The 21,118-nt window shown below is 51.8% G+C and overlaps 1 protein-coding gene across 3 annotated transcripts; it reads right to left on the reverse strand.

Moving 5' to 3' along the window:
- Positions 1-15,426: 15,426 nt before the first annotated feature.
- Positions 15,427-20,388, reverse strand: LOC120379752 (mast cell protease 1A-like). 3 transcript variants are annotated; one of them, XM_039497257.1, is made up of 5 exons: positions 19,754-20,388; positions 19,303-19,450; positions 17,779-17,914; positions 16,127-16,387; positions 15,427-15,983 (listed from the first exon to the last, which is right to left on the reverse strand). In XM_039497257.1, the coding sequence occupies exons 1-5, from the start codon at positions 19,842-19,844 to the stop codon at positions 15,834-15,836; spliced, it is 786 nt and encodes a 261-aa protein (XP_039353191.1). In that variant the 5' UTR covers positions 19,845-20,388; the 3' UTR covers positions 15,427-15,833. The 3 variants fall into 3 exon arrangements, with proteins under 3 accessions (XP_039353191.1, XP_039353189.1, XP_039353188.1); XM_039497255.1 differs by having other exon boundaries at positions 15,427-16,387; positions 20,119-20,388; XM_039497254.1 differs by having other exon boundaries at positions 15,427-16,387.
- Between the last annotated feature and the right edge of the window lie 730 nt (positions 20,389-21,118).

Here is a 21,118-nt window from a genome sequence, read left to right on the forward strand (position 1 = left end):
CACACCTTTGACCTTCCCCAAAATGATTTGCGATGCTTGCAACAGTGTTAGCCACATACAATGCTGATCTGCCTTCCCTGGAGACTCCCTGGGGGTGGGGGGAATTGGGGTGTGACACTCTCCTTGGGGAATCCCTGTGCCTGGAACCCTGCCCCTGCTCTCTTCTCCCCCACTGACACCCCATGGGGCCAGAGGGTAAATCTGAAGCTTATCCCTCACTGGGTGGGGAATCGTACCAAACACACTGGGAGTTGGTCAGTGTCATGAACATACAGCTGAGGGTAGCATAAAATCCCTCCTTTACCTGCAAAGGGTTAAGAAACTCCAATAATCTGGTTGGCACCTGACCAAAAGGACCAAGAGGACCTGCTGGGTCAGGGTCCTGCTCCCCACAGGCCCCAATCTCCCTGCCCCCAACAATCACCAGTCCAGGCCTGGGGGCAGGAGAAAGGCCCAGGATCAAGAGCTGCATCATCAGAGCCATCCAGGCCCAGGCACGGAGCCTCTGCCTCAGCCAGGGTGGTTATACGGACCAGGCAGAGAGCGGGGAGGGCAGGGCCTGGCAACCACAGGGACACATACCCTGTTGCCTGGAACCCCCCACCCTGGATGGGCCAGGAAAACTCTGGTCACAGATGCATCCATGCAGCCTGGCTGGGGAAGTGGCTATCACTGCTCAGCCCTACTACTGGTTTAAGAAATGCCCTGGGGCTTCTCTGCACCTAAATACCCAGCCCCATAGATTTCCAGGCCAGGAGGGATAATTGTGACCATACAACCTGGCCCCCTGGATACTCCAGAGCCAGAACCCACCCAGCAACTCCACCACGGCCCCAAGCCAGTTGTTTCCCTGGCTCCATGTTTAATGTTTGCATATTAGTCTCAGTTAGACCTTTGCTGACTCCAGCTCCCAGCTGTCGGGTCTTGTCCTCCCTTTGCCAGAGAGGCTGAAGAGCCACCTGCTCTCAGAAACCCGCACCCCATGGAGGTTCCTACAGATGGGGGCCGAGTCCCCTCTTCACCTCCAATACCCTCAGGAAATCACTCTCCTTGGAGCTCTTCCCGCCAGGCAGGGTCTCCAGATCTTGGCTTGTTCTTGTACTGCTTTCCAATTTGACGACATCCTGCTGGACGTGTGGACACCAGAACTGGACACAGTTTCCGGTTGTGGTCTCACCAAGCCCATATCCAGAAGTGACCCTACCTCCCCTGGCTTACACACCCAAGGATGGCGTTCACCCACTTATCTAGAGCATTGCACTAGGACCTCATATTGGTTGGTTTTCAAGGTTTAACCCAACCCCCAACAATAGCATTGGCCTATCTTCTCCCTAGGAGCTGGACCCTCTGGTTTCAGATAAATGGTTTCATCTCCCAGGCACCTCTGACAGTCTCAGCCTTAAGACAACCACCCCCCAACCCAGAGTTAGCCAGAGTGCACCCCAGAGGACAGCCTTGGGAGATAAAAGGAAAATAGATCCTCTGGGGTTTAGTTGACAGGCCCCTGCCTCTTTCAGTGATGTGGAAAGTTCATGCTTTGGAAAGCAACACGGTAACAGCTGTGCAACATCTGGAACCCAGCACAACTGGGCTTCCTGTTTCCAATTTTGATACCTGAGTTGCTGGAAGTCATTCACCTCTTGGGGGTGCGGGCTCTGATATGGCCCAAGGGCAGGGGACTGGCTGGCTCAGGAAGTGGAGAATGGGACACGGGGTGTGATGGGTTGGATCACAGAAACCCCCTTGGGAGCTGCCACCTGATGTGCCAACACTATTTCTGCCCCTGCCTTCCTGCCCTGTCAGCTTAGGACTTCAGTGCCCTTCCTGGTTTGAGCCAGACCCGCTAGACTGCTGCAAACCCAGACCAGGTCTGAACCACATCCCCTAACAGCTGTAGGCTTAACTGAAAGCAACTTACAGAAGTGTTCTTATCTTTAACACTCAGATGCCCAGTTCCCAGTGGGGTCTAAACCGAAATAAATCTGTTTTACCCTGTATAAAGCTTATACAGGGTAAACTCATAAATTGTTCACCCTCTATAACACTGATAGAGAGATATACACAGCTGTTTGCTCACCCCCTCCCCCAAGGTATTAATACATACTCTGGGTTAATTAATAAGTAAAAAGTGATTTTATTAAATACAGAAAGTAGGATTTAAGTGGTTCCAAGTAGTAACAGACAGAACAAACTGAATTATCAAGTAAAATAAAATAAAACACGCCAGTCTATGTCTAAGAAACTGAATACAGATAAAAATCTCACCCAGTAAACTTCTTTTTACAGACTAGCCTCCTTCTAGTCTAGGCCCAGCAATCACTCACACCCCCTGTAGTTACTGTCCTTTGTTCCAGTCTCTTTCAGGTATCCCTTGGGGGTGAAGAGTCTCTCTCTTTAGCCAGCTGAAGACAAATGGAGGGGTCTCTCACAGGCTTAAATAGACTTTCTCTTGTGGAGGGAGAACCCCTCCTCTTTCCTATCAAATTCCAGCTCCAAGATGGAGTTTTTGGAGTCACATGGGCAAGTCACATGTCCCTGCATGACTGAGTTTCTTAAAGGGTAGCAATCATGGTTCACATGCTTCCTTGAACATCCTCAAGTAGACTTCTTATGTGGATTGGAGCCTTCCAAGATCCATTGTGCATTAAATGCTTCTTGATTGGGCACTTAACTTGCAAATTCCTTTCTAAAGAAGCTGACCAAATGCCTTAAAAAGCTTACTTAGAAATCAGGCAGGTATACAGCCAATATTCCTAACTTTAAGTACAAAAATGGTACATGCATACAAATAGGAGGAATGTATTAAGTAGATCATAACATTTACAGAGCTCTGTTACATGGCATTTGCAGCATAAAACATATTCCAGTTATGTCATATACACATGCATAAGCATATGTCCCTAAAGCCTTAGGGGGGGCACAGTCATATGGGGTCTTTACCCTTGAGGGCAGCTCGCTGCTGCTGTCACTGTTCCAAAGGATTATTTCTACCCTTCCCCAGCTCTTCCTCACATGGGATGTGGGTGACACTGATCGGTATCAGTGCTGCATGACCCAATCCCCTGTGACAGTCACTACCCCTGTTTTCACCCCTTGACAGGACGGTGATAAATTTCATACAAACTGTGCCCCGTGAGATCTCTCTCAGCACATGTTTCTGCAATCTTGCTGGCTGAATTGCCTGCAATCAGGATCCCTCTCCCAGTCCAATGCTGCTTCCTTTGCACTTCCGGTGTTGTGAATTCCGTGGGTAGAGAGAAAGGGAGACCTCATTTGGGGCGCCTGCTCCCCCTTCTTCTAGTTCTTTCCCTTCTTCGAAAATCATCTCCAGGTGAGGTTCAGGAGACTGAAAGTCTGTGCGGCCAGGAACCCAAGATGTGTCTTTGACAAGATGTAAATTTTTCACCCATGTCCTCTTTCCTTCCCAAGAATGGCCACTTAGCCAGGTGATGGTCCATTTGAATACATTGACACCTGGCTGAGTTGTCAGTGGGCGTTTTGTCTCTGGGGAACTGGTTTGTGGATGCTCCCCAGACTTGGAACATGTTGTAGTAACGCCATGCAGTAGAAACGTATAACTTTACATGCCACACGTATTTTACCAGGAAAATAGTGATTAGCAAATTATGAGCTTTTAGATGATATCTCACAAGACATGCTTTGTATAAAACGTATCATAGTCCTGTAAAAGGGGTGAACATAGGGGTACAGACTGTCACAGGCACCTAGATACCACCCACTGAACCCCATCCTTGAGACCCTGCCATTGAACTTAAAGCCTCAGGGCCCCCGATCCCAGCCATACTCACCAGCCCAAGTCCCTGAGGGCAGGAAAAAGGCCATGGGGAGCAGGAGCAAGATCTGTATCTGCATGTTTGCAGTCAGTACAGGGACGGTGTATTTGCCTCAGCCCTGGGGCCTTTATAGACTCAGCTTGGGGGAGATCAAGGGAGCAGGAAACCTCAGGGTCACTCACACATTCACCTAAATGCAGGGCTCAGGCATCTCAGTTTCCAACCACAGCCAAGCACACAGGCTGGGGGGAAGGACAAGCCGTGCGTCAGCCAGAGATCCTTCACAGCTGGCTGGATGCTACCCAGCTGGGTCCCTGCACAGCTGGATGGATGATGTACCACTGGACAGAGAAGACCCTGGTGGGGACGTGTCTAGCAGGATCCAGGGCTGCTCTGGGTGCTGGCTCACAGCTAGGCACATCTGGGGCTCTTAATCACCTGGCCCCATCCTCACTCAGCTCCCTGCCCATGTCTCTGTGGTGGGGGCCGTGGGTGACGGCCACTGATCTCGGTGGTGGGTGGGATCGTGGCCTTTTGATCTTTCTCATGTGGCCCAGCGTGAGCAGGGTGGGCTGGGCAGAGCAGCTATGGGCCCTGATCATGGCAACCATGGCAGGGGGGTTCTGAGAAGCCCCCCGGTGAGTCTGTGACCATGCGAAAGGGATGGAACAGCCTCTGTGACGCTGTACAACTGGGAGCTGTGACTGTGCAGCACCAGAGGGGAAATGACACAGCAGAGCCAAGGATAGAACCCAGGTGTCCTGGCTCCCATCCTCCTGTGACCCCATTGGTGCCAACCAGCAAAGTGTTCACTGTCCTTCACAAACCACTCCAGTCTCGGACCTGACAAACTCACTACACCTCAGACACCGCTTCCCTGGCATTTAGCCCTGAGAAGTGGCATGTGAGGGCTCTACTGAAAGCTTGTAACTTGTCAAGCCTCATAGTCCCCGGGAGCCACGCGTACAAGTACCTGTTCAGGGCTAGCGTCCCTATCTTAACACCTAGGGATAATGGGGTTGGAGTGACCGCCCTGCGAATCTCATGGTTTGGGGACGGCCCGTTCATACGGGAATGAACTGTCAGTCCTCCCTGGAGTACACCAGGGATCAGCAACCTTTGGCACGCGGCCCGTCAGGGAAAGCCGCTGGTGTGCCAGGACAGTGTCCACAGCTTCGGCCGATCGCGGCTCCCACTGGCCGCGGTTCGCCATTCCAGGCCAATGGGGGCTGTGGGAAGCAGCGGCCAGCACATCCCTTGGCCCGCACCGCTAACTAACTAACTCATAGCTGGAGACCAGACTGTTCACCTGCGTGTTCGTTTTGCTCAAAAGAGGGATGAGTCTGGCAGGAGTGTAGGTAGTGTTCAGACTGTGAAATGCTGCCAAGTTCCTGTCTGCAGCTATCTCACGTGCAATGTCTGTATTCCAGGCTAGAAGGAAAAGGGTAAGTTTTGCTTTATAGCACTGACTCTAAACATGGGAACCCAGGCACTTGAATTTCCCCTCTACCCCCTTCCCCACCCACCCTGAAGGACTATCCAAATTAGATGGGCCATCATAAACTGTCACTTTACAAAGGATTGGTGAATGCCCATCTCCCTCCTGGGAAATGCTACCTGAAAGGAAGCACTGTGGTCTTGCAAGCTGAATGAAGAAAATAAAAGGAAGCCACAGGTTGATTTTTTTACTAACACAGGCTCTTTCCTTGATTGTAGCTTTTTAGGCATCTAGTAAAGTCTTCTGCAACAATTCCTATTCTTAGGGGAATACTGTGCCAAAAAAGTGCTAAAAAATTAAAAATTCTGCTCACTATATTTTAAAATTCTGCAAACTTTTGCATATTGTATTTGTCAAAATAAAACAACATAATCATGCCAGTTTCAATTATTTTGGTAATTTACTTCAAAATATTTATCAGCCAGCATGTCTGTAACAATATTGACCAAAAAAGAAGATTCTGGGAATAATTTTTTTTTACAAATAGATTCCTTACTAGGCATATTAATGCAGAAACTCCCTCCCCCCACCCCCCCACCTCCGCCAAAATGCAACTGCCCCAGAAGTGCTGCAGTTCCACCTTTTGACACCAGAGGCCGCTGTGGTAACAGATCCGCCGTCTGCATTCATGCAGCTGGTTGTTCTGGCACCAAAGCGGCCTCTGGTGGGTGAAAGGTGGAACTGCAGAACTTCTTGGGCAGAAATGTGCGGGACGCATGAATTCTGCCCATCAGCAGCTGTGCAGAATTCCCCCAGGAGTAAATTCCCAATTAGTAGTCACATTTTTCTGGTTAAGTTCTTGCAGCTGATTTGGCTCTGAATTGTTTTCAGCTTTGTCAAACTGGCCCTCTAAAAGCACTGGGCTGGACTTTGCTCTGATTGCACGTTATAAATGTGATCAAGCCGTAATCAGCCACACCTAAGGTATCATTAATTTCTAGTTCTGTGATCAGTTCCTCTTTATCTGTCAAGTCAAGGCCCAGGACAAACTCCCCCATGGTGAATGCAACAATTTTTGAGTTAGGAAATCATCTATAATACTGATTAATTCTGAGGATGTTTTAGAATTAACATCCCGACAGGATGAGCACTCCAGAAAATGTCCTTCTGTTAAAGTCACCTAGGATGACTTTTTTAACTCATGTTATAGACAAATGCAGAAGGAGCCATTCATCCTCTGCCATGGTGTGATGTGGTTCTCTGTAGCAGACACCAACTGATATACCCTCTTGTGCTTTATCTGCTAGAACATCAATCCATAAGCATTAAGGATCGTTTACTTCCATGGTATCTGTCACTTGGAAACAGGTGGTGCCATTTTTAACATAGAGTGCCCCTCCCACCCTCCTTTTGTCCACTTGATCCTTCCTGAATAGGTTATAACCATTGATTTTGACCGTCCAGTCATGGGAATCATCCCACCAGGTTCCAGTCGCACCAACTAGTCCAACCTAATGCTCCCCCCTCCCCTGCCTCTTCTCTGCTTCCTCCCCGAGCGAGCCGTGGTCCCGTTCCTCCCCCACCCTCCCAGCGGTTCCCCAGCCACTTAACAGCTGTTTTCTGGCGCTCCAGAAGGGAGGGGGAGAAGCAAGGTCCCAGTGTGCTCGGGAGAGGAGGTGGAGAAGAGGCAGGGGGCCTTGGATCAGGGGGTGGAACTGGGGCAGAGCAGAGCAAAGGTGGGGCCCCCGCACTCCCCCTACACATACCCCCCCCCACCGTGAGCTGCTCAGGGCAGGGGCCAGGGTGGGTGGCTGGGAGCACCCCATGACCCCAGCCCACACCCCCAGCCCCCTGCCCTGACTCTGCACCCCCACACATCCCCAGCCCCACACCCAATGCCCGGACTCCTGCACCACCCCCACCCTGAGCACCAAATGGGAGCTCCTTCACCCCCCAACACATACATTCCCACCTGCACCCCTTGCACCAAACAGGAGCTGCTCCAGGTAAGCACTCCACATGCCAGCCTCCTGCCCCAACCCTGAGCTCCCTCCTGCACCCTAACTCTTGGCCAGACCCTGCATCCCCAGCCCTGACTCCTGCACCCCCGCCACACATTCCCAGCCCCCTGCCCTCCCTTATCCAAAGCACTTTGCAATAGTTAGCTAACAGTACAAACAATATTTGGAAAGATCATGAAGTGGCCCACTGAGACCCCCAGCGATTTTCAAGTGGTCTGTGGAAAAAAACAATCAAGTTACCTCACTTTGTTTTCATTGACTTGTTATTACTTATAGGAGGAGGATGAAGAAAAAAAGAATGAAAAACGGGGTCGGGGGAGAGAGAAGAGAGAATGGTCTTTTTCTTGGCTGGGTCCCAAGGAGGGGCCCCAAAAATGAAGCTGAGCACAGGGCCCCATTAACTCTAAATCTGTCACTGACCCCTCCCCCACAGCTCCCCATGCCGCAGCCAGGGGCTGGCCCCCACCTCCCCGAGCTCCATATGCTGCTGCCAGGACAGGGGCTGGCTCCTCCCTCGCCCCAGCTCCCCACACCGCTGCCAGGGGCTGGGGCTGGCCCCTAACCCCTCCAAGCTCCATTCTACCTGGGGCTGACCCCCAAGCCCTGCTGCCTGACACCCTGTGTCGCCACCCTCTCCCACACACGTTCCTCCATGCCCTGCTAGGGGGGCGCACCGGACTTTTTTGGTAAATGGGCATTTGCTCGTTTGCTCTTGCCGACTGATCGAGGCTGGGGGGGAGGGACCTCAGGGTCATGCACACACGTGCAGGGCTCAGGCGTCTCAGTTTCCAACCACAGCCAATTACACAGGCTTGGGGGAAGGACAGGCCGTGCGTCAGCCGGGGACCCTGCACAGCTGGATGGATGCTGCCCAGCAGGTCCCTGCACAGCTGGATGGATGATGCACCACTGAATGGAAAAGGTCCCGGTGGACACATGCCTAGCAGGATCCAGGGCTGCTCTGGGTGCTGGCTCACAGCTGGGCACATCTGGGGCTCTTACCTGGCCCCACCCACGCTCTGCTCCCTGCCTGGGGCTCTGCGCTGGGGGTGACGCTGACGGATCTCAGTGGCGGGTGGGAACGGGGCCCTTTGATCTTTCTCAGGGTGGCCCCGCCGTGAACAGGATGGGGGTGGGCAGAGCAGCCGTGAGCTCTGATCACAGCGACCGCGGCGGGAGGGTTTCTGAGAAGCCCCCCAGTGAGTCTGTGACCAAGCAAACGGGATGTGGCAGCACGTGTGATGCTGCACAGCTGGGAGCTACAACTCTGCAGCACCAGAGGGGAAATGACACAGCACAGAGAGGGGTAGGACCCAGGAGTCCTGCCTCCCATCCCCCCGCCCCCTCTAAACCACTAGACCCCACTCCCCTCCAAGAACTGGGATAGAACCTAGGAGTCCTGGCTCCCAGACCCCATCCCCTCTCCTTTAACCACTAGACACAACTCCCCTCCCAGAGCCAGGGATAGAGCCCAGGAGTCCTGACTCCCAAACCCCCCTGCTCTAACCACTAGACTCCACTCCACGAGCTAAGATAGAATACAGGAGTCCTGGCTCCCAGACACACACCCCTTAACCACTAGACCCCACTCCCCTCCCAGAACTGGGACAGAACCCAGGAGTCCTGGCTCCCAGACCCCCCCTGCTCTAACCACTAGACCCCACTCCCATCCCAGAGCCAGGGATAGAACCCAGCAGTCCTGGCTCCCAGCGCGCCGTGACCCAGAGGCCCATTGGTGCCAATCAGTGAAGTGTTCACTGTCCTTCACAAGCCAGTCCTGTCTCAGACCTGACAAACTCACTACACCTCTGATACTGCTTCCCTGGTGTTTAGCCCTGAAGGGCAGTGTGTGAGGCCTCTACTGAAAGCTGGTAACTTGTCAGTCTCCATGCTCCCTGCAAGCCATGCGTACAGGTACTAGTTCAGGGATAATGTCTCTATGCTGGCACCTATGGCTAATGGGCTTGGAGTGACCATCCAGGGCAGGGCTGAGGCAATTTGCCCCAGGCCCTGGGCTCCACAGGGGCCCCCACGAGAATGGCTGAGGCTCCCTCCTTGGCCCCAGCCCAACCTGACCCCATCTCCACCCCTCTCCCGGAGCCTCAGCGCATCCAGGAGCGTCCCTGGACAGCTGCAGCATGGCTCTGGTGGGGCCTGAGCCCCTCCCCGCTCAGAGCTGCGTGGTAAGGGGGTGGGGCAATTTGCACCAGACCCTGCAGGGGCCCCCATGGGAATATAGTATTGTATAGTATTGCCATTTTTTTTATGGAAGAGCCCCCCGAAATTGCTTTGCCCCAGGCCCCCTGAATCCTCTGGGCAGCCCTGATCCAGAGGATCTCATGGCCTGGGGACGGCCTTTCACATTGGAGGGAGCTGTCAGCCCTCCCTGGCTAGCTAACGGCAGCGGGAGGGATAGCTCAGTAGTTTGAGCATTGGCCTGCTAAATCTAGGGTTGTGAGTTCAATCCTTGAGGGGGCCACTTAGAGGTCTAGGGCAAAAATTGGTCCTAGTAGTGAAGGCAGGGGGCTGGACTCAATGACCTTTCAAGTTCTAGGAGATAGGTATATCTCTAATTATTATTATAATTTTATTATGGACTACATGGTGAGACACTGGCAGGTCCAGGCAGCTGACATTAGCTAAGAATTAACAAACTCCTGGCTGGAGAACAGACTGTTCACCTGTGTGTTAGTTTCACTCAAAAGAGGGATGAGTCTTACAAGAACATATTTAGCATTTAGTCTATGAAATGCTTGTACGTTGCTGCCTGCATCAATCTCACATGCAGTGTCTGTGTTCCAGGCTATAGGGAAACATGAACGTTTTGCTTAATAACATTGAAAGTGTTTGCTCTGAACTTGGGAGCCCAGGCATGGGAATTGTCCGCCACCCCTTCTGGCATCCATCCAGACGGACTATCAAAATCAGATGGGCCATCCCAGACCATTACAATACAAAACATTGGTTAATAGGCCTCTGGCCGCTGGGAAATGTGACGTGCAAGGACGTGCAGTGGGCTTGGACGCTGAATGATGTCAATAAAAGGAAGCCACAAGATAATTTTATGTCTTTTGGGCTGTTTGATGTCTGAGTGGGCAAGAGCTACCAAACTAGCACCAGAGCTCCCCATGGGCTGCCCTGAGAGACACTTTGAACTGACAGACCAGTACAGCTCTGGCGCTCTTCGGAGTTAGATGGTATCTCATCAGGGTGTGTATATCTGCCTGCTTTAACCTGGAAATAACTCTCGTATTCCTTTTTCCTAGTTCATAAACCTTTAGATAATTTATTAAGAACATAGGAATGGCCAGACTGAGTCAGACCAAAGGTCCATCTAGCCCAGTCTCCTGTCTTCCAACAGTGACCAATGCCAGGTGCTTCAGAGGGAATAAACAGAACAGGGAATCATCAAGTGATCCATCCCCTGTCGCCCATTCCCAGCTTCTGGCAAACAGAGGCTAGGGACACCGTCCCTGCCCATCCTGGCTAATAGCCATTGATGGACCCACCCTCCATTAATTTATCGAGTTCTTTTTTTGAACCTTGTTATAGTCTTGGCCTTCACAACGTCCTCTGGCAAAGGGTGCCACAGGTTGACTGTGTGTTGTGTGAAGAAATAGTTCCTTTTGTTTGTTTTAAATCTGCTGCCTATTATTTTCATTTGGTGACGCCTAGTTCTTGTGTTATGAGAAGGAGTAAACAGCACTTTCTTATTTACTTTCTCCACACCAGTCATGATTTTATAGACATCAATCATATCCCTCTTAGTCGTCTCTTTTCCAAGCTGAAAAGTCCCAGTCTTATTAATCTCTCCTCATACAGAAGCTGTTCCATACCCCTCATCATTTTTGTTGCCTTTTTCTGAACCTTTTCCAGTTCCAATATATATTTTTTGGGATGGGGCAACCACATCGTGTAGCAGGGTGGTCCCGTGCTCCTGCCCTGAAGGGCTTGAAACAGCCCAGGAGAGGGCTGTGGCTGGGGCAAGAAGCCTGGGCTGATTGGGGAAGCAGGCTCAGCTGTGGCCATGCCCCAACCAAGCCCAGCTGCCCCCTATAAGAGGCTGGGAGCCAGGAGCCCAAACAGTCTCTCTCTAGCTATAGAGGAAGAAGGGCCTGGCTGCAGGGAGCTAGACACAAGATACCTGAGTGGAACAGGGCTGGGGAAAGACAGAGGAGCAGGGGAGCTCCAGCCTGGAAAGCCCCAGGCTGCGGCCTAGCATTGGGCTAAGAGGTACTAGGAGTTGCAGAGGGCAGCCCAGGGGTAGGCCTAGGCAGCAGGTCCAAACCCAACCTTGCCAATGATGAATAGGCTGATACTGCAGTCTGCCCCAGGGCGTGGGGGCTAGACAATGACTGGCAGTAGCCATATACTGAGGTGAGGTGGGAATAGTGGGTGGGGGTTCCCCAGGAGGGGAGACCCTAAGACTGAGGGGTTACTGCCAAGGGGCAACACCACAGGTAAGAGGGCACCGGGTCCAGGGAGGGACACGGGGGCCAGAGGACAGGCAGATCACTGGGCTGCAGAGGGCGCTCCAGCGCTGGAATCGAGCTAATTCCCAGGAGTCACCAGCAGGAGGCACTGCAGGGGTGAGTCCGCTCGTCTACACATCTGCACACAGTATTCAGGGTGTGGGCGTACCATGGATACAGAATTGGCTGCAGGCATTATCTTTGGTGTAAGATCTAGGTACCAATTGATCCGGAGTAAGGCTATGTCTCCACTACCACTTTTGTCAGTATAACTTATGTCGCTCAGGGGTGTGAAAAAAACACATCCTGACGTGACACAAGTTACACCGACAGAAGCAGCGGTGTGCACAGCGCTATGTCGACAGGAGAGCTTCTTCTGCCACCATAGACACCACTGCTCGTTGGGTGTGGTTGAATTATGTCAATGGAAGATCTGTCTCCCGTCGGCATAGAGCGGCTACATGAGCGATCTTACAGCGGTGCAGCTGCATTGGTACAGCTGTGTCATTGTAAGCTCATTGGTGAGACAAGGCCTAAGTCACTAGTCTCTAGGGACAGGGAGGACCGTGAATGTGGAGAGTTCTGGTGCCATGACCGCTTATCACTAAGTCTGGTTTCTCTTGGTGGACAGACCGGAGTGTAGGGGACTGTCCGTGGCTCCAGGGTATGGGCATGGTGAAATCTAATCACAGAACACATCACCAGTCTGGGCATCTGCCCTGTTTCAGCCAGCCTGCCCTGAGGCTGGCAACCCCAGTCATGTGCCACTCCTGGCAGTGAGCCTCATGGCGCAGTTCTCTACCCTCACCCCATCCCAGAACCGTCCACGGGAACCCGTCAAAGCCAGACACAAACAACCAAACCCACATGGAGGCAGAGATGGCCATAGTAACCGGCCGGTGCTCGCGCTGACTGCCATGGGAAACAGCCAGAAGAATCAGCATAACGCAGGGCAGAAGAAGACCGTCTGCAGCCTCTCCCACAGGAGACGTCTTGGGGTGCGGAGGAATTTCAGGAAGGCCTGGATCCTAGTCTGCCAGCCAGCTCTGCAACGGGATGAATTCTGGGAGGGGAAACCTGTTGCTTGGCCAGACATGGGAACTATCAGTGAGTGTCGGCCCTATCTGGCAGCGTCTGAGTTGGGTTGCTCCTGTCCCCTTCGGTATCGGGGGCTCTCTCTTGTTTCCACGAGAAGCACAATAAACCCTCTCTTGGTTTTGTTCACTGTGCACACGAGGGCTGGTGCGACACCATCACAGTGGGTTAACGGAAAACAGGGGTACGCTGCTCCCTTGAGGGCTGAGGAGGTGGGATTTCTGTGAGTAGCCAGCAGCAGGGACTAGGTGTCACAGGGGAGCAATTCCAGGAGACTCGGGGGCAGCTGCTGTTAACCTGGAGGCCAGGGGTAACAAGGTCACTCACAGTCCTGATTACCCCAAGAACCATCCCACACAACTCCCCTCCCACAGCCAGGGATAGAACCCAGGAGTCCTGGCTCCCAGCTCCCCTTCATGTAACCACTAGACCCCACTGCTCCCCTTAAGCCCTAAGACAGAGGCAGTAATCACTGCAGATTAGAAACCATGTCACAGGTTTTAAACGGCCCCATGACCAATTCCCCACCCCTCACTGAGCCAGTCAGTCCCCTGCTGTGGGGCTGGATCAGAGCCGGCACCCCTGAAAGGGGAATATGCCCCACATCCAATTTCCCATCCCATGATCCAGCCCGTCCCCCTCCATAGGGCCTTTCTGCATTACAGTCAGGGTCCATTGAGTCATTGTCTGCTCTGCCAGGGCAGGGCAGGGCAGTTCGGTGGGAAGAGAGCAGAAGAGTTTCCATAGCAGACCCACGAGGAAATCCCACACCAGCGCCTCATCCAACGTCTGCTGACATGAATGGACTCCCCGCTCCTGGGGCCAATGGACCCCCTCCCCATGCCCCCAAAGGAGAGAAACTAACCCTAGGAGCAGGCGGGATTAGAAAGCCTTTCCCAGGGCCGCCCAGAGGATTCAGGGGGCCTGGGGCAGGGCCGGGTCTCCGAAGAATGAAGCTGCGGCAGTAGAGCAGCCTAGATGGGTCCTTCACTCCTCCAGGGTCTGGGGTCACTGAAGGACCCGCCGCCAAAGAAAGAGAGAGTGAAGGGCCTGCCGCCAAGTGCTAGAAACCTGGAGCAGCTCACACCCCAGGCTGCCCTGGCCTTTCCTGAGCTGCAGGCCACTAGCAGAACATGAGGGGTTTGTCTCCCTCTACTGGCCAGTCCACGTAACAGGATAAGAGTCTACTATAGCTAGTGGAGCTCTTCCTTTAGACTTTCCTTTGAGCTACAGAGATTGTCATAATGTCTAACCTCAGTCTCCCTTGCTGCCGATTAACCCATCACTTCTCGTCCTGCCTTCACTGGACATGGAGAACCATTGATCCGCATCCCCGTTAGAACAGCCCTTCACATACTGGACGACTGTTCTCAGGTCCCCCCTCCATCTTCATTTCTCAAGACCCAACATGCTCAGGTTTTTCACCTCTCCTCCTAGGGCGGGTTTTTGAAACCATTTCCACACTCATCGTTTTAACACCAGATTCAAACTCCCCCAAACCAAGAGGTGGGAGGTATCACTGGGAACTGGACAATTATTTTGGTAGTTTGCCATGTTGTTGTAGCCGTGTTGGTCCTAAGATATTAGAGAGACAAGGTAGGGGAGGGGATAGCTTTTATTCACGTCTGTTCAGGAAAGGGACCGGCTTTGACTTGTGTTTAGCTTGGACATGCTGGAGAACTTTTCCGAGACCAGAAGAAGAGATGTGTGTTGAAAGCTCATCTCTCTCTCACCAGCAGATGTTGGCCCAATAAAAGCTATTCCCTCACCCACCTTGTCTCTAATTATTTTTGGACAAATGTTTGGTTACATTTTAATATTTTTCCTTATTTTATCCATCTCACAACTGTTTTGGGCTGGAATTTCATTGACCACATGGGAACAACATTCAACCACATTTCCTCCTTCCTTTCCTACCAGTCCTGAAGCCGATCGGACTGTTTCAAAAATCCAGCCTGATTCTCCCCACCCGGTGCATGTGTGAGCCACTCCCCCCCACCCCCACACACAAATATTTTAAGTAATGTTTTCCAGCAGAAAATGCTACGAGCTTTGAAAAACCTGGAAATTTTCTTGTTATTTTGAGGGGGGAATAAAAAAGAGTTAGGATTGAATTTTCCAGAAAACAATGTCATATATGTTTTGACCAGTTATAAAACGGGATCAATTTTTTTCAAATTTTGCGATTCTGATGCAAATATTTGAATATATATTGCTTTAAAAACACAAAGAGGAGGTGTTTGGGGATGATGCCTTCATGATATTGTCTCCTCATCTTTCAACCAGCTCTAAACTGGTTGAAAATTGGCAGTGTGTAGGGGGGGAAATGTCATCGAAGGAGATTCAGTGGGAGTTTTTCAGATCTGGATGAAATTCTTCATTGGAGTTTAAATTTTTACTCTCCCCATGCCCCAAAAAAGGAACAAAACTTCCATGACATTTTCCCCCTTGATTTTTAGTCAAATCAAGCAGTTTGTAGAACAGATCAGAAATTTCCCATCCAGCTTTTTGACCAAAACATACATTTTCAAGGGGGGGGGAAAAGGGTTTTGAAAACGTTTGAGGCAATCACCCAAAAAAAACTAAATGAAAAAATCTTTAACCACCAGAACAAACCTCCAGGTCTTGATACCTTCAAATTCAGACTGTCAGACTTTCTAGAAGATGCTTTACAGAATCACAGAGAGACAAGGTGGGTGAGGTGGTATCTTTTATTGAATAAGCCTGTCTTGTCCACCTTGTCTTTCTAATATCCCGGGACCCGTCGATTCGTCTCTAAAGCTAAAACCTCCAGTGTTTGATAGGGCCTGTTTAAGGTTTTAAAATAATATGCAACAGGAAACACCAAGACGACTCTATTTATTGATTGGCTTTACCATGAGCCCATCACCATAGTGGCTGGGCTCCAGACACAGCTGTACGGATTTATCCCTTGGGAGCTAAGTGAGGATTGTAACACTCCTTTTACAGCTGGGAAACTGAGGCAGAGAGCAAAGAAGGTGCTTGCCTAAGGTTAATCCTGCAGCTTTCTCATTGTTTTCTTGATCCAGGGGATGTACGCCGAGATCCTGGTGAACACCCTGGGGGGGGACCCATCTTTTCTGCCGAAAGAGACGATGCCCTGAGCCGTCCCGTCACAGACCAGGGGGCCCCCGGAGTCGCCCTGTGAAATAAACACCAGGTGTTGAAGCTGGTTTCAGCTGTCCTTCCCATGGGTGCGTGTCCCTTGGTACAGCTCAGAGTCTCAGCGTCGCCCCCTGCTGGGCCGAGCTGGGAGTATGTGTGCAGGGCAAGAGGGATATTTACCTGAAAGGATGATTTCTCGACTTCCCTGGGGTCGCCCACGCAGAGCATGGAGGTGGGGACGAACTGTGGGTAACGTGTGCACCTGTCCGCCTCCAGCACCTTCAAGTTGACCTCCTGCAGCGTGCTTGGCAGGGAAAAACCCCTGGCCCGGGTATTCCCCCAGCCCGCTACATTGCAGATGTCTCTTGGCATCACCTCTTCGCCGGCCTCAGGCAGGGGGATGAGCTGCACGGCCTTTGTCAGCTTCACTTTGCCCTTCAGCTGCAAGGAGAGTGGGCAAGGGAAAGGGTGGCAGCAGGTCTAGTGGATAAAGCACTGGGCTGGGAGCCAGGAGACCTGGGGTCTGCTCCTGGCTCTTCCAATGCTCTTGGGTGAACCATGGCCCCACTCTGTGCCTCAGTTTCCCCACCAACTGTCTGTCTATTTATAGTGTGAGCTCTTTGGGGCAAAGCTGTGCCTCACTGTGTCAGTGGAGTGTCTGACACAATGGGGCCCTGATCTCAGTCAGGGTCTGGGCAGTGCCTGGCACAATGGGGCCCTGGTCTTGGTCAGGATCTGTGCAGCATCTGGCACAATGGGGTTCTGATCTCGTTTGGGGTCTGGGCAGCACCCGGCACAATGGGGCCCTGATTTTGATCTAAGTGCCACCATAATACAAACAACTTCTGAAACCACATTTTTTGAAGGATTTTATTTTAGGGGGGGATCAAGACTGTGTGTATGTGAGACAGACACCGCTCCCTTCTGCAGGAGGGGATGAGATCCCTGCCCGGTATATGTCTGGAGAGGGGAATAACTGATCAATTTACACGGGGAAAAACAATATTTCATCCCATTCTGAATTTTTCATATTTTTAAAAAAATCGGATGCAAAATGAAAAATTTCAGTTAAAAAAAATCAATTTTGAAGTTTCAGAGATTCTTTCTGTCGCTTTGAACTTTTTTCTTGCAATGAAAAGCAAAACAAGAAACCAAAAAGGACTCGAGTGTGGGAATGTGGGGGGGGACCCCACTTTTCCCACATTTTTATAGTATAGAGGGAAAAGAAAACACGCCTATTGTTTTTTACTTCGCCACAATTTTTTGCCAGTGGGGAAAAATAAATGAGAGAGAGAATTTTTTTTCTCTGTTACTCCCTCTGACTTTTGTATCTTTTATCTCTAACTGAGTATTGGAGGCAGGGGAGTGAAAAGTGGAAAATTTCTCCAGTGTTTGAAAACATAATAAAAAAACCAGAAAAAAAATTCTTTTGTAATTTTATCATTTTGATTTTTTTTTTACAGGAGCGGTTAGGCAAAACCCCTATTTTTGACCAAAAAACAAACAAACCAAAAAGGTCTTGAGTAAAAATGTGAATACCCTGAATGTGGGGTCATTATTATTATGCTTTATTAGGTGTATTACGGTAGCACCTAGAGCCCCAGTTATGACCCACAATCCCATTGTGCCAGGTGCGGTCCATTATTTATTAGCTGCTTTATGGTAGCGCCTGGGGCCCCAGTCACGACCCCTGAGCACACTGCTGCACAAACATAGAGCAAAGCGACAGTCCATGCCTCAAGGAGCTGACGCTCTGAGACATGAGCCACCAGAAAGAGAGACAGACAAACAGACAAACAGGGACGTAATAGGAGAAAATCAGTCACTGGTACCTTGAGTAACATGAGGTCGTTCTCCCATGTCTTGTTGTTGTATTTCGGGTGGGGGATTTTCCGTCGGACGGCCAGGCGTTGCTGGCTCCACTCCCGCTTGGTCACATTGTGAGCTCCCAGATACACCACGATTTTTCTGGGAAGGCAGAGAGTCGTGGCTGGGAATGGGGTAGGGTTGGGTGCTCCTAGATCCCACCTGCCTCCCCTACCCAAAAGCCATCCATGCTGCCCCAACCTTCTGGGGTGTTTAAAAGAGGAACCAGAGCCTGAGATTTTCAACGCCACTAAAAGCAGCGGCAGTGAAACAGTTATGTACAGAGAGAGGAATTGGTGTCAGTAGGGTTCAGAATTAACATCTCCATGGAGCTGAATGAGGGTGGAGCTATTATTGTCAAGTCATGCACGAGGACTTACCCTATGGCAGTGTGCTCTGGTGGGTAGAGTGCTGGAGGGGGACTCAGGAAACCGGGGTTCTATTCACAGGCCTGGTGGATGACCTTGGACAAGTCACTGCCCCATTTCATGCCTCAGTTTCCCCATCTGTAGAATGGGGATTTGTGCATTCCAAGGCCACAAGGCACAATTGTAGTCATCTAGTCTGACCTCCTTCTCTTGGTTAAGCTAAACAGATTGAGCTCCTTGAGTCACTCACTCTAAGGCAGATTTTCCAATCCTTTAATCATTCTTGTGGTTCTTCCCTTTCCCATGTGTCAACATCTTTCCTGAATTGTGGGGTGCCAGAACTGGACACAGGATCCCAGCAGTGGTTGCACCAGGGTCAAATCCAGGGGTAAAATAACCCCTCTACTCCTACTCGAAATTCCCCTTTTTCTACATCCCCAGGATAATGATCCCAACCCCTTTTATCAAGTGCTTTGAGATCTCCAGATGGCAAGAGCTAGATATTATAATTAATCTCACATGGGCTGAGATTTGCAAATCTGTCAAGGGATTTTAGGCCCCCCATCCCTTAGGCACCTTTGAAAATCTCATCTCATCTCTTTGAAAAGCAAAATTCATGCAATTGGTGTCCTGCAAATCAAGAAACAGCAGGATCAAGCAAACTGCCATTTATTAAAAAAACTTAACCATCTAGCCCCAGCAGCTGCAAAGATATCCTTAAGTCCCCCACTTTATTAACACTTCCTGGTCCTCCCTAGGATTGGGGGGGGGGCAAAGAACTCTGTGGCTGAGATTTGGGAATTTGGACCCTTCCGGTTTGGCATAATGGGAATGAGTTGTCCAGCTCCCCTAGGTGGCTTAAAAACACCTGCCCATGAGCTTACGTCCACAGAGACAGCCTGGAACGAGAGCCCTGCCTCTGTTCATCTCAGCCAGGCTGTTAACTCTGAACCCTGCCGGTGACAAATTAAATATCAGCACTTAATTCCACTTTAGTGGACACCCAGGCAGTGTAAACATTCCCACCTACCCCCACGGGCAGTAAGCCACAGCTGACCCCTTTTGGGGAATTCTCCAGGAGGCAATAACTTGAAAATTGAGGGTCAAGAAGCAGGCACTTACCCTAGGTCACAGTGGGCAGCCGTCAGCACAAAGTCCTTTTGGATCAGGAATCCTCCACACCTTTTGTGCCCATGCTTCATGCTGATGTTGAGGAAAGCCATGTAGGGTTTGGAGTGAGCCCGGGCTTCCTTTCCCCCAGTGATCCACCCTGGCGGAGATATTCCCACATCAGGATAGGTTTAATGTCAGCCTCTGGGCAGGTTAGCTTGACTCAAGAACAATGCACACCTCTGTGTCCATGTGGACATGGGCCCTGCATCTCCGCTTGTGGCCAAGCAACTTTAGCAATGGCACCAACTTGGCCCCAGCATTTTCCAACCCATGGCATCCCAGCTGGGTCCTAGGGTGAGCACAATGCCCAAGGCAAAAGTGTCTGACTCTGGGGAGGAGCCCCAGGATGTGGTAACAGCCACAACAGCACCGAACAGGTCCTGATTCCCCCCGTACTCACCGGCCAGAGCCCCAGGGGGCAGGAAAAAAGCCGTGGGGAGCAGGAGCAGAAGCTGCATTATCAGAGCCATCCAGGGAAGGGGACTGTGCATCTGCCTCAGCCCTAGGTGATTTATAGACCCAGCAGGAAACCTGCAGGTCACATATACACGCTCATCTGAGCGGCAGGTTCAGACTCTGTTCAACCACAGCTGACCACACAGGCTGCGGGGAAAGACAGGCTGTGCGTCAGCCCAGCAACTGGGTCCCTGCACAGCTGGATGGATGATGGACAGAGAAGTCCCCAGTGCAGGGATGTGTCCTGCAGGATCCAGGGTTGCTCCGGGTGCTGGCTCACAGCTGGGCACATCTGGGGCTCTTACTCACCTGGCCCCATCCTCGCTCAGTTCCCTGCCCATGTCTCTGTGCTGGGGGCTGTGTATGACAGCGACTGATCTGGGTGGTGGGTGGGAATGTGGTCCTTTGATCTTTCTCAGGGTGGCCCAGCTGTGAGCAGGGTGGGGCTGTGCAAACCTGCCACGGGCCCCGATCATAGCGACCCTGGCAGGAGGGTTTCTGAGAAGCCCCCTGGTGAGTCTGTGACCACACGAAGGCAGCCTCTGTGTATAGCTGGGAGCTATGACTGTGCAGCACCAGAGGGGAAATGACACAGCAGAGCCATAGAACCCAGGAGTCCTGGCTCCCAGACCCCCCCCCCCCCGCTCTAACCACTAGATACTACTCCCCTCCCAGAGCCAGGAGAGAACCCAGGAGTCCTGGCCCCCAGATGTCCCTGCTCCAACCACTAGACCCCCACCCCACTCCCAGTGCTCCCTGCTGTCGGGAGGGGACGCCTGGTGTTATGTGGAGCTGGACCAGGGGGCAGAGGTGCACCCATCCCCCAATCCCTTCCCTTTGCCTCCCCTTGTGCAGGGGATCGTGGTGGTGTCTCTGCTCTGAAGGGTCCATATTGTCATGGGTGGGGGTGGGTGGCAGGGCTATAAACACCCCATGGACCGCCTCATGCCCCCCTCCCCCACGCACACAGCCCAGCAACCTGCCCAGACCCCCAGATGTGTTCTCACAACCTGTGTTAGTGGCCATCACGGCCTCAGAGCCCCTTAATGCCCTCCCCATCCCCCCGCCTCTGTGACTCTGCGCACAGCCCTTGAACTCCCGCCAGCCTCCCCTTCAACTCCGCAGTGCCCTGAAAATCCCCCAACCTCCCCTTTAATTCGCTGAGCACTCCCCTTTAATTCCCCCAACCTCCCCTTTAACTCCAACCTCCCCTTTAATTCTCTGAGCAGTCCGCTTTAATTCCCCCCACCTCCCCTTTAATTCCCCCAACCTCCCCTTTAAGGCCCGCGGGCTGGGACGGGCCGGTTCC

The sequence above is a fragment of the Mauremys reevesii genome, linkage group 13 (assembly GCF_016161935.1).
Source record: "Mauremys reevesii isolate NIE-2019 linkage group 13, ASM1616193v1, whole genome shotgun sequence".
NCBI classification, from domain to species: Eukaryota; Metazoa; Chordata; order Testudines; family Geoemydidae; genus Mauremys; species Mauremys reevesii.

Excerpts from the sequence above, each read along its gene's own strand:
- LOC120379752 (XM_039497254.1), bottom strand. The coding sequence starts at position 19,844 with ATGCACAGTCCCCTTCCCTGGATGGCTCTGATAATGCAGCTTCTGCTC. Across the intron at positions 19,451-19,753 it reads GCCCCCTGGGGCTCTGGCCG|GGTGGATCACTGGGGGAAAG; the intron begins GTGAGTACGGGG and ends TATCTCCGCCAG. Across the intron at positions 16,388-17,778 it reads ACGACCTCATGTTACTCAAG|CTGAAGGGCAAAGTGAAGCT; the intron begins GTACCAGTGACT and ends CTCTCCTTGCAG.